Source organism: Petaurus breviceps, unplaced genomic scaffold (genome assembly GCF_028583685.1).
Source record: "Petaurus breviceps papuanus isolate PSGF00001 unplaced genomic scaffold, PetGlider_PUasm1.0 98, whole genome shotgun sequence".
Taxonomy (NCBI): domain Eukaryota; kingdom Metazoa; phylum Chordata; class Mammalia; order Diprotodontia; family Petauridae; genus Petaurus; species Petaurus breviceps.
The window spans coordinates 51421708-51434140 of NW_027187460.1; the positions used below are offsets into that span (position 1 = coordinate 51421708).

Sequence of the window (12433 nt, forward strand, 5' to 3'; positions counted from 1 at the left end):
TGGATAGCAGAGTGGATCAAAGACCAGTATCCTACAATATGTTGCTTACAAGAAACACACTGACACAGTGAAACACACAGAGTAAAGGAAAACCTGGAAAGACTTAATTAATTAGTTATTACTAATGCAAAATAAAATGAGCAGAACCAGGAAAACACTGTACACAGTATCAGCAACATCACGTGATGATCAACTATAAATAATTCAGCTTTTATCAGCAGTACAATGACCCAAGGATCATTGGATTCACAAGGATCACAAAGGACTCATAAAGAAAAATTCTATCCTATCCAAATAAAAACTGACGGATTCTGAATGCAGATTGAAGCATATTTTTTTCACTTTATTTTTTCTCATGATTTTTTTTTTACTTTTGATTTGTTCTTCTTCCACAACTGTGATGAATATGGAAATATGTTTTACGTGATAGTATAAATATATATACATATATGTGTATGTGTGTATGTATATATACAATTATAATAGATATAATATAATATCTATAACAGGCAGGTTGCACAATGTAAATTACTTTTTAACAACATGAATATGAGTGTGCATAGCATGGATTGCAAGTGAGACAGAGACTATATATATGGAGGGGAAAATATTTGAAACTCAAAATTTTATAAAAATGAATGCTTAAAATTTTCTGGATTTGTAATTGAGGGGAAAAATTCTATTTAAAGCAAAAAAAATTATAGAATTTTGTTTTTGTCTGAAGCATCTTATATAAGATTTCCTTCTAAAGATGAAGTAATCAAGGTTCACTGAGGTTAAATGATTGGCTTAAACCATGCAGTCCATGACAGAGCCTGGCTAAGTCACAGTAGCGGGTTCTTTCCACTCTGCCACAATCCACAGATTATTACATTTATTCTCTTTTTTGCAGAGCTTTGAAGGGCATTGTGTAATGTACTTAATCCAATAGAAGCAGACTGGCTTGATGAATTGGGTACTGGCCTTAAAACTATTCCCTTTTATAGAATAGTGAATAGAATGCTCTACTTTGAGTCAGGAAGACTTCAATTTGAATTCTGACTGATACTTACTAGCTTTGTGACCCTGTGGGAGTATTTTAGCCTCAGTTTCCTCATATGTAAAATGAGGATAATAATAATAGCACTTAACCTCACAGGTTTGTGTACTTTGTAAATCCTAAAGTACTACCTAAATGTTAACTCTTATTATTATATTCATGGTGTAGTGAATAGAGTTCTGAGCTTCGAGTCAGGAAGTCTCTGGGCAAATAATTTAACCTTCCCCTGATTTAACCAGCTCACTAAGATTGCAGTCCAATCTGCATTATTACTGAGAGTTCACCAGGGAAATGGATTTAGCATTACAGGGAAAAATTTAAAACTGATAAAGACTTCACAGTACAGTCAGAATCAGCTATTGCAGTAATCTATAGAAATAGGATACAGGGATAAAACATTATTAATCATTTAAATCCTCATTTTTTTCTTTCATCCTTTTTTCTAACATCTATTCCTTTAATAAGTATTCAATATCTACTACGAGATTGGCATGATGTATAGATGAGTAATCTGTAAACATTATTATAAGAGTTTAGAGAAAGAAGAAATCACATGGATTGGAAAGGAGTGGGGGTAGTTAGCACATGAACTGATTCCTGATGATTTCTGGAAAGAGTATAAGAACTGTGCAAGCAAAGGCAGAACTCATGTCCTATTGAGGGGAGGTCAATGACAAAACCAGCTTGGTGGGAGCAAAGATTTTTGGATAGTATGATCTTGGAGATGAGGTTGGGACAATTTCTAGATGTTGTTCAAATGCAAGGAGTTCAAACTTAAACTTGTACCTGACAGACAGCCATTGGAAGTTTTTGAGCAGGCAGGTTACACAATGTAAATTACTTTTTAACAACATGAATATGAATGTGCATAGCATGGACTGGAAGTGAAACAGAGACTTTATAGTCTAGAGACAGAGACTTTATATATGAGCAGTTTGTAACTAGTAATACTAATATCAAATTTATCTACTCAAGCGGAGAGGATGAATACCTTTGAACTTTATAAGGAAAAGACTTAGACCTAATCAATTCCCTCATTTTGCAGATGAGAAAACTGGAGTCTGTAGAAAAGAAGTAACTGGCCCTAAATGACATAGATAGTAAAGGCTGAGTAGGAACTCCCAGCGTCCCTTCCACTATGCCAACAAAATTCAATTCAGCTTTACAAACACTTAGTAACTGCCTAGGTAATGCATGCCAAGCACTGAAAGCTTGGTATGTAGGTACTCATTGAATCCCCAATTATCGGCTGCAACAGAAAGGCAGTCCGTCAACAAGCATTTAAGTTCTTCCTGTATACAAGACACTGTGCTAAGCACTGAGAATACAAAGAAAGGAAAAACATTGTGTCTGCCCTTTACCATTGACTGTGTGACCTCAGGTCAAGTACTTAACCTTAATTTCCTCATCCTTAGAAGAAAATAATCTCTAAAATACATTCAAACAAATAAACCTACATCTTATAATAATAATAAAAAAAGACTAATCAGCATAACCTGCTTCTCTTCATGTCATGGATTGTCATGACTTTAACTGCCTTTGAAATACAGAGTAAGTCCTTAATTGATGACTGCAGTGTTGTATAAGTGAGGGAAAGCTACCTCTGACACATCTGTGACCCTGGGAGAGTCATCAGACAACAGATTTAAAATTAGGGACCTTAGAGGTGATCTAGATTAACCTCTTTATAAATCAATAAACCAAGGCCCAGAGAGGTTAACTGCATTGCCTAAGGTCACAATGTATTAAGTATCAGAACCATATGTTGAATTCAGATCATTTGACTGAAATTCCAGTGGCCTTTCTACTATATCATATTTAAACTTTCTCAGTCTCAGTTTCTTCATCTCTAAAATGGGGGAAATAAGTTGTTGTGGAGATCAAATGAGATAATAAATATAAGCTACTTTGCTAAAGCTTAGAAAACTATGTGTATAGTAGTCAGCCATTATATAGTAAGTCCCACATAAATGCCAACTATTATTAAGTGGGCATGTAGGATTCTCGGAGAAGAAACGTGAACTTCAGTCACCCTACCTAGAGCTTACTTGTAGTTCAAAGGCTTTGGGAAACCAAGGTGGAGAAAGGAGATGGGATAGAAGGGTGGGGTGAAGATTAATTACGGGCGTTGCCCGCCCAACCCTAGGGCTGCGGCCACTGAACTACAACTCCCAGCATCCCCAGCAGAGATGAAGAGCCTAGCCCAGCCCAGCCCTGGCACAGCCCAGTACAACCCTTACCGGGGAGGGCTGTGGAGCTCAGGAGGGCTACAAGTGCCTTCTCCGGTTAAATTGAAGGACTTACAGCGGGCAGCGGAGGACAGGGAAGCTCCAAGACTCCGAGACACAGGGAGGGGGGAGGAAGAAGAAGGTAGGCTCCCTTGGGTTTCAGGAAGTCGGGTAGGTAGAGAATTTTCTTTCTTTTTTTTTTTTTTAAGGGAATGAGGGGACGGGAGAGTGTACAACGGGATGGTGCGGACAGAGAGAGCTAGGCAGCGTCTGGAGCCGGGGCTCTCTGGTCACCCGGGGCTCGCTTGTCCTTTCCCTTCCCATGGCTCCTGCTATGTCTTTTTGCATTAGTGGCTGGAGGCAGCCCCAGCTCAGGGTGCCCGGGCAGGAAAGATGCTGCTTGTGCAGGGGAGAAAGGGAGCTGGAGTGGGGGCTATTCCAGTCGTGCAGGCGCCGGGGGCTCCCGGAATAGATTTTTAGCACATTGCCACTGGAGAGGCGAAGAGCGCCCACGTTGCCTCTCGGTGCCCAGTGAACCTCCTTCCCTACGAAAGGCATTGGGGTCCGATCCCAGGATCGCTTCCTAAAGAAGCTCAACCGGACGTCCTTGGACCACGGAAATAATATTGCTTTTAATTAATGGCAAGGGCAGAGGGGGTGCAGGAAGCGTCTCCTTCCCCATTTGAGATATAATTTCATTAGTGAGGCTCTTAATCAAAGTGTGCGTGTGTGTGTGTGTGTGTGTGTGTGTGTGTGTGTGAGAGAGAGAGAGAGAGAGAGAGAGAGAGAGAATGAGAGAATATGAAAGGAAGAAGGAGAGAGCCCTTACTTAGGTCGTCTCCTGGGGGATTATTCACTTGTCCATAGAGGGAAAGGAGCTGTGTAGATGACTGAGTTTAAAAGGAGTAGACTGATGGACTGGATTTCTTTTTCATTATACCAAAGATAAAGCAAGATTTTTCTCTTTTGTTTTGTTGTGGGGTTTTTTTGTTGTTGTTTGTTCTGTTGTTTTTTTGGAGAGAGAGAGAGAGATAAGAAAGGGAAGTAAAGTGTAAGTCTCTCTGCCCCTTTGTTGGAGGCAATTTTAGCTACTTTACTTTATCCAGACCATTGCTGCTTAATGAGATATTTGTGCCAGAAGGTGATCGGTTCCTCATAGCATAAGGAATTGTGAAAGGTTTTTTCTTTTAAGTAATGGATGAAACGACTTACCATTCTTTCATTCATTTGTTTCCTTGTTAAACAATATAAAGGTTCCAGATTGGCTATAGTCTTCCCTGGAGGAATGTATGTGCATTTTCAATTGTGGATGGAGGAAAGTCTTGTATTAGGGAGGCAGCATTTAAAAATTAAAAAAAAAACAAACCTTCAATAAATCACTCAGTATGAACTAAAAAGCTTGCTTCCCTTGTAGTTTAACCTGTGTTGAGAATGTAAACTCTGTACTTACATCCCCAAGGCATAGGACTAATCTGGCAAATAAAAGGTGTTTAATAAATGCTTGTTGATTGATTAATGATTGGCTACTTGGCATTCGGTAATTCTTTTGCTCCTGCCTCTCTGGATTGTTGGCTTTCAGAGTCACTGGATCTGAAGTATCATATGCTTTACACCGTGAGCTAAATAAGTTATTATCCTGGCATCAGAACCAAAGCAAGGAAAAAGTTGCTTGAAATCTTTGTACTTGGTGATAGTGTGCAGTTTTGTAGTGGGAAGGCAGCTTGGAGGAGGGAGATGGACAATATTTTCCTATCTAATCCAGAGATCTGTCTTTATGTCTTAGCTGACAAAGAGAATTGCTCAGATTCACTCTTGAGATGTAATGAGCAAGTTTTAATGTGTATAGCTAGATGGAAAGGATAGTGGGGTGTATTGCTTTGTGATACTGTGGAAGGTCAAGAAGCAGTAACTCCCCAGTGGTTGAAAGGGCTCTAGCTCCATGTAGCAGCATGGGAGACAGTGTCAGTGCAGGGAGAATGATGCAGGCTTGAAAATGTGGGCAAGTCTAGCAGTGATACGGGGTCATTTGATGTACCAGATGTAAGATCTGGGAAAGCAGCTGAGAAAAGGAGTAGGTAACATTTGGGCTTCTCATCGTGCTTTATAGCTATCTCTATGATCCTCCTGGACTTCTGTAGTGAATGTCTTTGTAACACAAATTACATCTATTTGATTCATACTCAAGGAAGTGCTTTAGAGATAATTTAACACTGCATTTATCAAAATCCAAACCAGTTCTGCACTGCAGATGGTATAAACAATGAACATTTCCTTGTGTTCTACACTTCCTCTCCATTGGGTGTCAGCTACTTTCTTTGTAACAGTCCCTTCCTTTCCCAGTTTGTTTGTTTTTTCAAGAGCAGGGACTCAACCTTTTTTTGTTATGTGGACCTCTTTGGCAGCCTGATGAATCCTATGTACCCCTTCCCAGAATAATATCTTTAAAAGCATAAAATAAAATATAAAGGAAATCAATTAAATTGAAAGTCATATATATGTGTATATATATATATATATGTATATGTGTGTGTGTGCGTGTGTGCATGTATTTAAAAGTCCACAGACCCCAGTTTAAGAACCCTTGCTTAGAGGAAATATATGTTTCTCCCTTGTTGGAGGAATTTGGTGATATAGCAGAAACATGTCTGAGCACATAGATTTTAATTAGGGTCAGTAGTACCTTTCCTAGAGGGACACTCCAGCTTTCTTCTTTCCTCTTTCCTATCCCGACCTTACACTCCCTGTGCCAATTCTAAAGGTTTGTCTGTACCCCATTCCCTGCTTTTTTGCCATCTTTTTATTTTCTTACCCCATTAGGAAAAAAAAAATAGGGTCTAAAGTTGCTGAATATTCCTGTCCCCTTTGGATAAATACTTTTAATAGAGAACTTTAGCTTCCATGTTGGGATCTTGTCTAATTGTGTTATTATTGGCAGAGATTCCAAGAGGATGTCTTAGATATGAGACTGCTTGGGGACATCTGAATAGCTCCCATGGAGCTCCACCACCTTGCTAAGAAGAGAGGGCAGGCAGACCAGTGCAACAATCTGGACTGGAGTTTGGGGGCTCCTCCCTGTGACCACCAGCAGGTTAGAGGAGATGTAAAGTTGGCTGAAGCAGCAACCAGAGCTGCTCTCTGCTGTCAGAAGCACTGCAAATCTACACAAAGAGTTATAGAGGATAATGAGACCAGCCCTCCTCCCACATTTGACTTCCTCCCTCAGAAAGATAGCATTGTTCAGACAGATGGCCACCCATCAGGATCTCTCAAATTAGAAAAAGAGCCAATAATGGCTGAAGAGAAGGTCTGCCACTGCTATGCCCAGGAACTTGAAACTTCCTTCACCTATGTTGATGAAAATGTCAACCTGGAACATTGTACTGGCAGCCTTTCTCCAGAAAAGGATGGCAGCCACCAAAGAGACCCTGCCTGGGAGAACACAAATGAATGGTCTCATGAGGCTGCCATGTCCCTGATATCTGAAGAAGATGACATGGGCTCTGAAGCTACTGCTTCAGGGAAGTCAACAGACTATGGCTTCATCAGTGCCATCTTGTTCTTGGTCACTGGTATCTTGTTGGTGATCATCTCCTATTTGGTCCCCAGGGAAGTGACTGTGGATCCCAACACCATTGCAGCCCGGGAGATGGAACGCTTGGAGAATGAGAGTGCCAGAATTGGGGCTCACCTGGATCGCTGTGTGATAGCTGGCCTCTGCCTCCTGACTCTGGGTGGTGTGGTTCTGTCCTGTTTGTTAATGATGTCCATGTGGAAGGGGGAGTTGTACAGGAGGAATAGGTTTGCCTCTTCCAAAGAGTCTGCAAAACTCTATGGTTCTTTCAATTTCAGGATGAAAGCTGGCACCAATGATAACACACTAGAATTGTCTTTAGTAGAAGAAGATGTCCTCACTACAGATAGTTAATTGTGGCTATGCATTTCCTTTAAAAAAAAAAAGGCACAGGAGATATTCCTATTATATTGAACATAAAATAAGTGATGGTCCACAGGTTGAGTATCTGTTCCAGAATTCCCTCAGAGAAAAAAAAAACAACAACCACCAAGTATCATTTATTAAACACTACTTAACACATAATGGTGATTTATTTGCCTGACAAGAAAAGCTTATTTGTTAACCAATATCCACTGAGTATTTTCTTTGGGGAAATGTTTTTCACCAGAATAAAAGTCATTTCGGGGTCAATTAAAGAAACCCAACTTTATAATTTTAAAGTATTGATACACAAATTGAACAGCAATGAACTAGTGATAGCATCTATTTCTACTTTTATTTAGATGCAACTTTTCAAGAAAAAATTTATATAATTTTTATTTGCCTCATGATAAATACTATTATTCTGGCCTTCAGGATGCTTATCTTTACTACTTATATATGTAAGTTATTAATAATTTACTTTGTAATAAAGATGATGAGAAATAACAAAATAGAGAACAGCGCACAATGGACCAAAAACTATTTGGAGTCAGGAAATCCAGGGTTCAAATCTTACCTTTGATGCTAGTTCTGTGATCCTGGGCAAATCTGTCAACCTCTCAACTTGTTTCCTCATCTGTAAATGAGAGATAATGATAGGGTTGTTGTGAGGGTCAAGTGAGATAATATATGTAAAGTGCTTTGTAAAACCCTGAAGTGCTATAGAAATGTGAGCTCTTATTCTTGTTATTAATTAGTAAGACCAACTTTACATTTTCTCAGTCCTTTTCATTTTTCTCAATATCATTACCCATTCTGTTCATTGACCAACCAGAAACCTCACAGTGTTTTTGAATTTGGAATCTTTTTTGAGGCATCTCCAGATCAAGAAGGGGCCTAAGCAGTTGGAATTATTTACCCTACCAAAATAAAGTTTAGAGAGGAAGATCAAAGTCAGGAGGATACAGATCTATCTCTCAGCAGTCTGAATTTTATCCAACTCAGTATGGGTTAGCAGTGTGCCAGCATTTTGTGTCTGTTCAGCGGCCGAAGCTGGTGACTGTGTTTTAGTTTCTGAGATGTGATTTTTTTTTCCATTACATTGGTTAGTAGTGCTTCTGCAGCCTGCTATTCATGGGACTAAGAGAGAACCCAACCTGCAGATAGCTCTCTTTTCTTTCCTGAGGCATGCAAACGCCCAAATGTGAACTTGGATAGTGATTGACTCAGGGACACTTCAAAGTGACAATTCTTGGGTTGGAAAAACTCACTCATCCCTTCATAGTCAGGTTCTCTTCTCTTAGCTGAACTTACTCCAGCCTTCACTCACATACTCACTTCCAGTGTCCACACCTTCTTATATGATCATGTCCCCTACATACAAGGCTCTTCATGCTTTAAGCACATCACCTGCCATTGCTAACAGCTGCCTGCCCTAGTCCCCAGACCCAAGCTAGGAACCCTAGGGCTGCAGCTGTCCTTAACCCCACAAATTTTAATAATAATAATAAAATTCTCTGAAAAATTTGTGATCCACACTGGTCCTTGCAGCTCATTCTTGCCCTCAGAAATGATCCTTATCCCCAGTCTCAGCCCTTGGAGGCTTTCCTTGTACCGTGCATCCACTGGCCATGTAACATCACACACCAGCATCAGGACTTAGCTTCTACAAGCCTTGCTACTTTCTTTAACTTCAGAAACCAGTACCAGTGACCTCTTTGGTCATATGATTGTCATGATCTCTAAGAGGGCTAAAGGAATGGGGATTGAGTGGGACAAGGAGGTATTCACATCTTTCTCATACATAACCACAAGTAAGCACAGAAATATACAACCAGTGACACATAATCTGGGTCAGAAGGGGGTGAGAAGGGTTGTGGTCTTACCAGAAATTTCTCCTACCAAACCCTCCTTATGTTACACTGACTGGTCCCAGCCTTGATCTGTTGCTAGTGGTAGAAGCAGCCATGAGAGTTTGTCTTAAATTTCATCATTTAAACTTCAACATGCCAGTAAGACCATTCCCCAAACAGATTTATGCTATGTGATGAAGTGGGTAGTCATGATGGTTGGTAGCTGCAAAGGGTATGGATAATTGTGGCTTTTTGTATGGCTCTGAGTATTTTGAGTGTGTGTGTATGTGTGTGTGACTTGAAATGTTATGTATGTATGTAACAGAGTAGGAAAGGAACGGGTATGTCAATGTAAGTGTGTGATGCAGCAATCTAAATGTGAATGTAGGAAAGAAAGATCTAAGAAAAGAGGAAAAGAAACTAGCATATGGGGGATTAATAAAGGTGAAAAAATAAGGAAGGGGAAAATAACTGCAAATATGGTGACAAGAAGGTAGTTGTATCCAAAATCTGGATGTCATTCTGAACAGCACTGTGTTGCTGCTTCAGATAAGATGTTAATTCACCAAAAAAAAAATGGTCTTTGTTTTTTAAGCCTTGTTCTTTCTGTGCTTTGTAAGCTCATTTTCCCATTATAAATTTAATATCATGGGATTTGGCTTAAAGTCTCTTCTTGGCTTTACAAGATACATATTTGGTATGCTTTTGAAGGCTATGAATGTCTTAGCCATGTTGAAGACAGTGAAAATTATGTTGATGGGAAACTGTAAAGTGAATAGTAGTTCTCTGTTCTTTTTTTTTAATCACATGCTTATTTAAGTACAGTGTGGATCAACTGATTTCTTGTGACCAATTTTTGTTTTTGTTCATCATGAAAAGAAGTTTTTTTTTTAAGGTACTAGCTAGAAAAAGTTAATTACCATGAAATCAAAATATCATCTTAGGAGGTCAAGAATCAAGCTTCTGTAAGTGGTTACCAGGAGCCTTTTCAGTGTCTGTAAAGTTCATATCCCAAAAGGTTAAAACTTTTGATTAATCATGACATTATTGCCAAATCATATCACATCAGATCTGTAAATAAGGTCAAAGGCAATTTTAAAAATATACTCAAATCACAAAAAGGAAAAGAATTCAGAAACAGTGAAACATTTGTCTAAGTAATTCATTTTAAACAGTTATTAAGTGCTTACGGTATATACAAGGCACCATGCTACCTAGTAGAGATATGAAGACAATGATGAAACAGTACTTATACCCTTCAAGAGGTCATCTAGTTCAGAGGTTATCAAAATTTTGGTCTGAAGAAACCTTTAGACTTAAAAATTTGTGGTTTCCCCACAGAGTTCTTGTTTGTGTTGATATTTACTTTAATAAGTAATTAAAATGGCTCAGTATTATGCTGAAAGTGATTTGACCTTGCAGACCCCCTTAAAGGGCTTCAGGGACCCCCAGGGGTTTGAGAATTGCTGATCTAGTTCAACTCCATTATTTTCAGATAAGAAACTGAAACTCAATGAATTGACTTTCCCAAGGTCTTCATTTCCTCTTCCATCCAGCATTTTTTAAACAAAACAACCCATTTTTCCAATTAAATTTTTATCTTTGAAATTTCAACTCTGTCATTTCACATTTGCGTGTGTATAAGGCATTTCCAAGACATTTCATTCCTATCCAGAAATCTTATATTTAAGGCCTTGTCTGCAAAATGTCAAAACATCTGGGCAGAAAGTAACAACTTCACTCAATCACTGGTGTGTTTTATTTAGCATCATGTACATAAAACATTTGGATAATTTAGCTCTTTTTTAACTTTTCCATATATTTCTGTGTAGCTGTAACCTCAGTTATGATTATGTAGAGAAGGCATGAGTTGTACCAAAAGTTCATCAATAAGCTTTTATATAACACCTGCCATGTGCCAAGCACTGTAATAAGGGATACAAATGTGAAAAGGAAAGACAGTCCCTGCCCTTGAGAAGCTTACACTCAAAATAAAAACTATAGTAGCTTCTTACATCACTATTCCAAGTCACCGACACAAAGGAATCATTTAAAACTCTTGTTAAAAGGTGCTTTGGCCAGTGCTTGTAAAAGATAAGGACTTTATAGATGTAACAACTATTGTTTTGGTCCCAGCTCTTTTATGGACTTTAATGACCTTATAATTTGCCTCTCTCATTATAGCAGTTATTATCTAATTGGTTTGTATTTCTAGCCAGAAAGACATATTTTTCCCCACAATGCTATTCTCTGATTCCAACCTTTCAGAAACCAGATGTCCAAGACATCATTCCATCTTGAAGAGTTAGCAGTATACTTCAGCAAGGCAGCCTGAAAACAGTGTGTAAACCAAAGCAATCCCATTTTTTTTTTCTGTGTTATTCCTGGGAACTAATTTCCACTGATGGACATTTTTAGCCTTTTGTTGGTTCCCAAGTAGAGGTAGAGGATTTCTGTGTACTTGATATCCTGTGTACAAACTTAAGAATGTGATTCTTAAAAATAAAGTTTGCCAGAAATGCGTATACAGAACGTGCTCTGAGTTTCCCAAGAAAAGATATCAAGAAGATGCAATGCAAGTCTTAATCATTGGAGTACCAATGTCAGTGAAATAAAATATCCTACAAATACTGAATATAAATTCAAGAAATTTTGAGCTGATGAGGGATATGCCACCTCGTAAAGTTCAGATTCTTTGTTTTGGACTACCCCCTTATTCCATAGGCGTTGAATGAAGGCATATCTGATGACCAAGTTTGTACTTATTACACATAGTCCAATTTTGCTTTCTGTCAACAATCAGTTGCCCCTTTATAATGCCCTCTACCACAAACACACTGACCTAATAGCATTTTGTGAATTTCTTAGGTATTGACCATTAGGATTCCCCCCTTGTCAGTTGAAAATATCACATCTCATTCTTTTTTCTCAGACTTCATTTGTTATAAGGGTTACAATAATGCCAGCACAGAAGGCAGGTGAAAAGCTACTTTAGGTAGGCAGGCTGTTCATTTCTATTTTCCTCGAATCCATTAGGGGAGAATCTAATGGAATGAAAGGGCACAATGCCATCTGACGAGCCTGGCGCAGCATCCGGAGCCAAATGACTAGACCTGTCTACCTATGAGCTTGTAAAGGACAAAATTCCCTGTCAGGAACATTGGAACCTGTCTCCTTTGATCTTTCATGTGAATAATCTCAGCAGCATGCCAGTTTCTATTTGTATTGTCTAACATTAAAACAAAGCTTCTGTATCAGAGTGGGATGAAGGATTTTGTCCATCAAGGTCAAATTCCATTGCAACCAACAGTCTGTACTACTATGTATGTATGTATATATATATATATATATATATATATATATATATATATATATATAT

At 38.7% G+C, this 12433-nt stretch overlaps 1 protein-coding gene across 2 annotated transcripts; it reads left to right on the top strand.

Annotated features, from left to right (window-relative positions):
• Positions 1 to 3271: 3271 nt before the first annotated feature.
• On the top strand, positions 3272 to 12078 carry TMEM74 (transmembrane protein 74). 2 transcript variants are annotated; one of them, XM_069080936.1, is made up of 2 exons: positions 3272 to 3438; positions 6203 to 12078. In XM_069080936.1, exon 2 carries the CDS (start codon positions 6260 to 6262, stop codon positions 7190 to 7192), a length of 933 nt encoding a protein of 310 aa, XP_068937037.1. In that variant the 5' UTR covers positions 3272 to 3438; positions 6203 to 6259; the 3' UTR covers positions 7193 to 12078. The 2 variants fall into 2 exon arrangements, with proteins under 2 accessions (XP_068937037.1, XP_068937038.1); XM_069080937.1 differs by having other exon boundaries at positions 3272 to 3409.
• Positions 12079 to 12433: the final 355 nt, after the last annotated feature.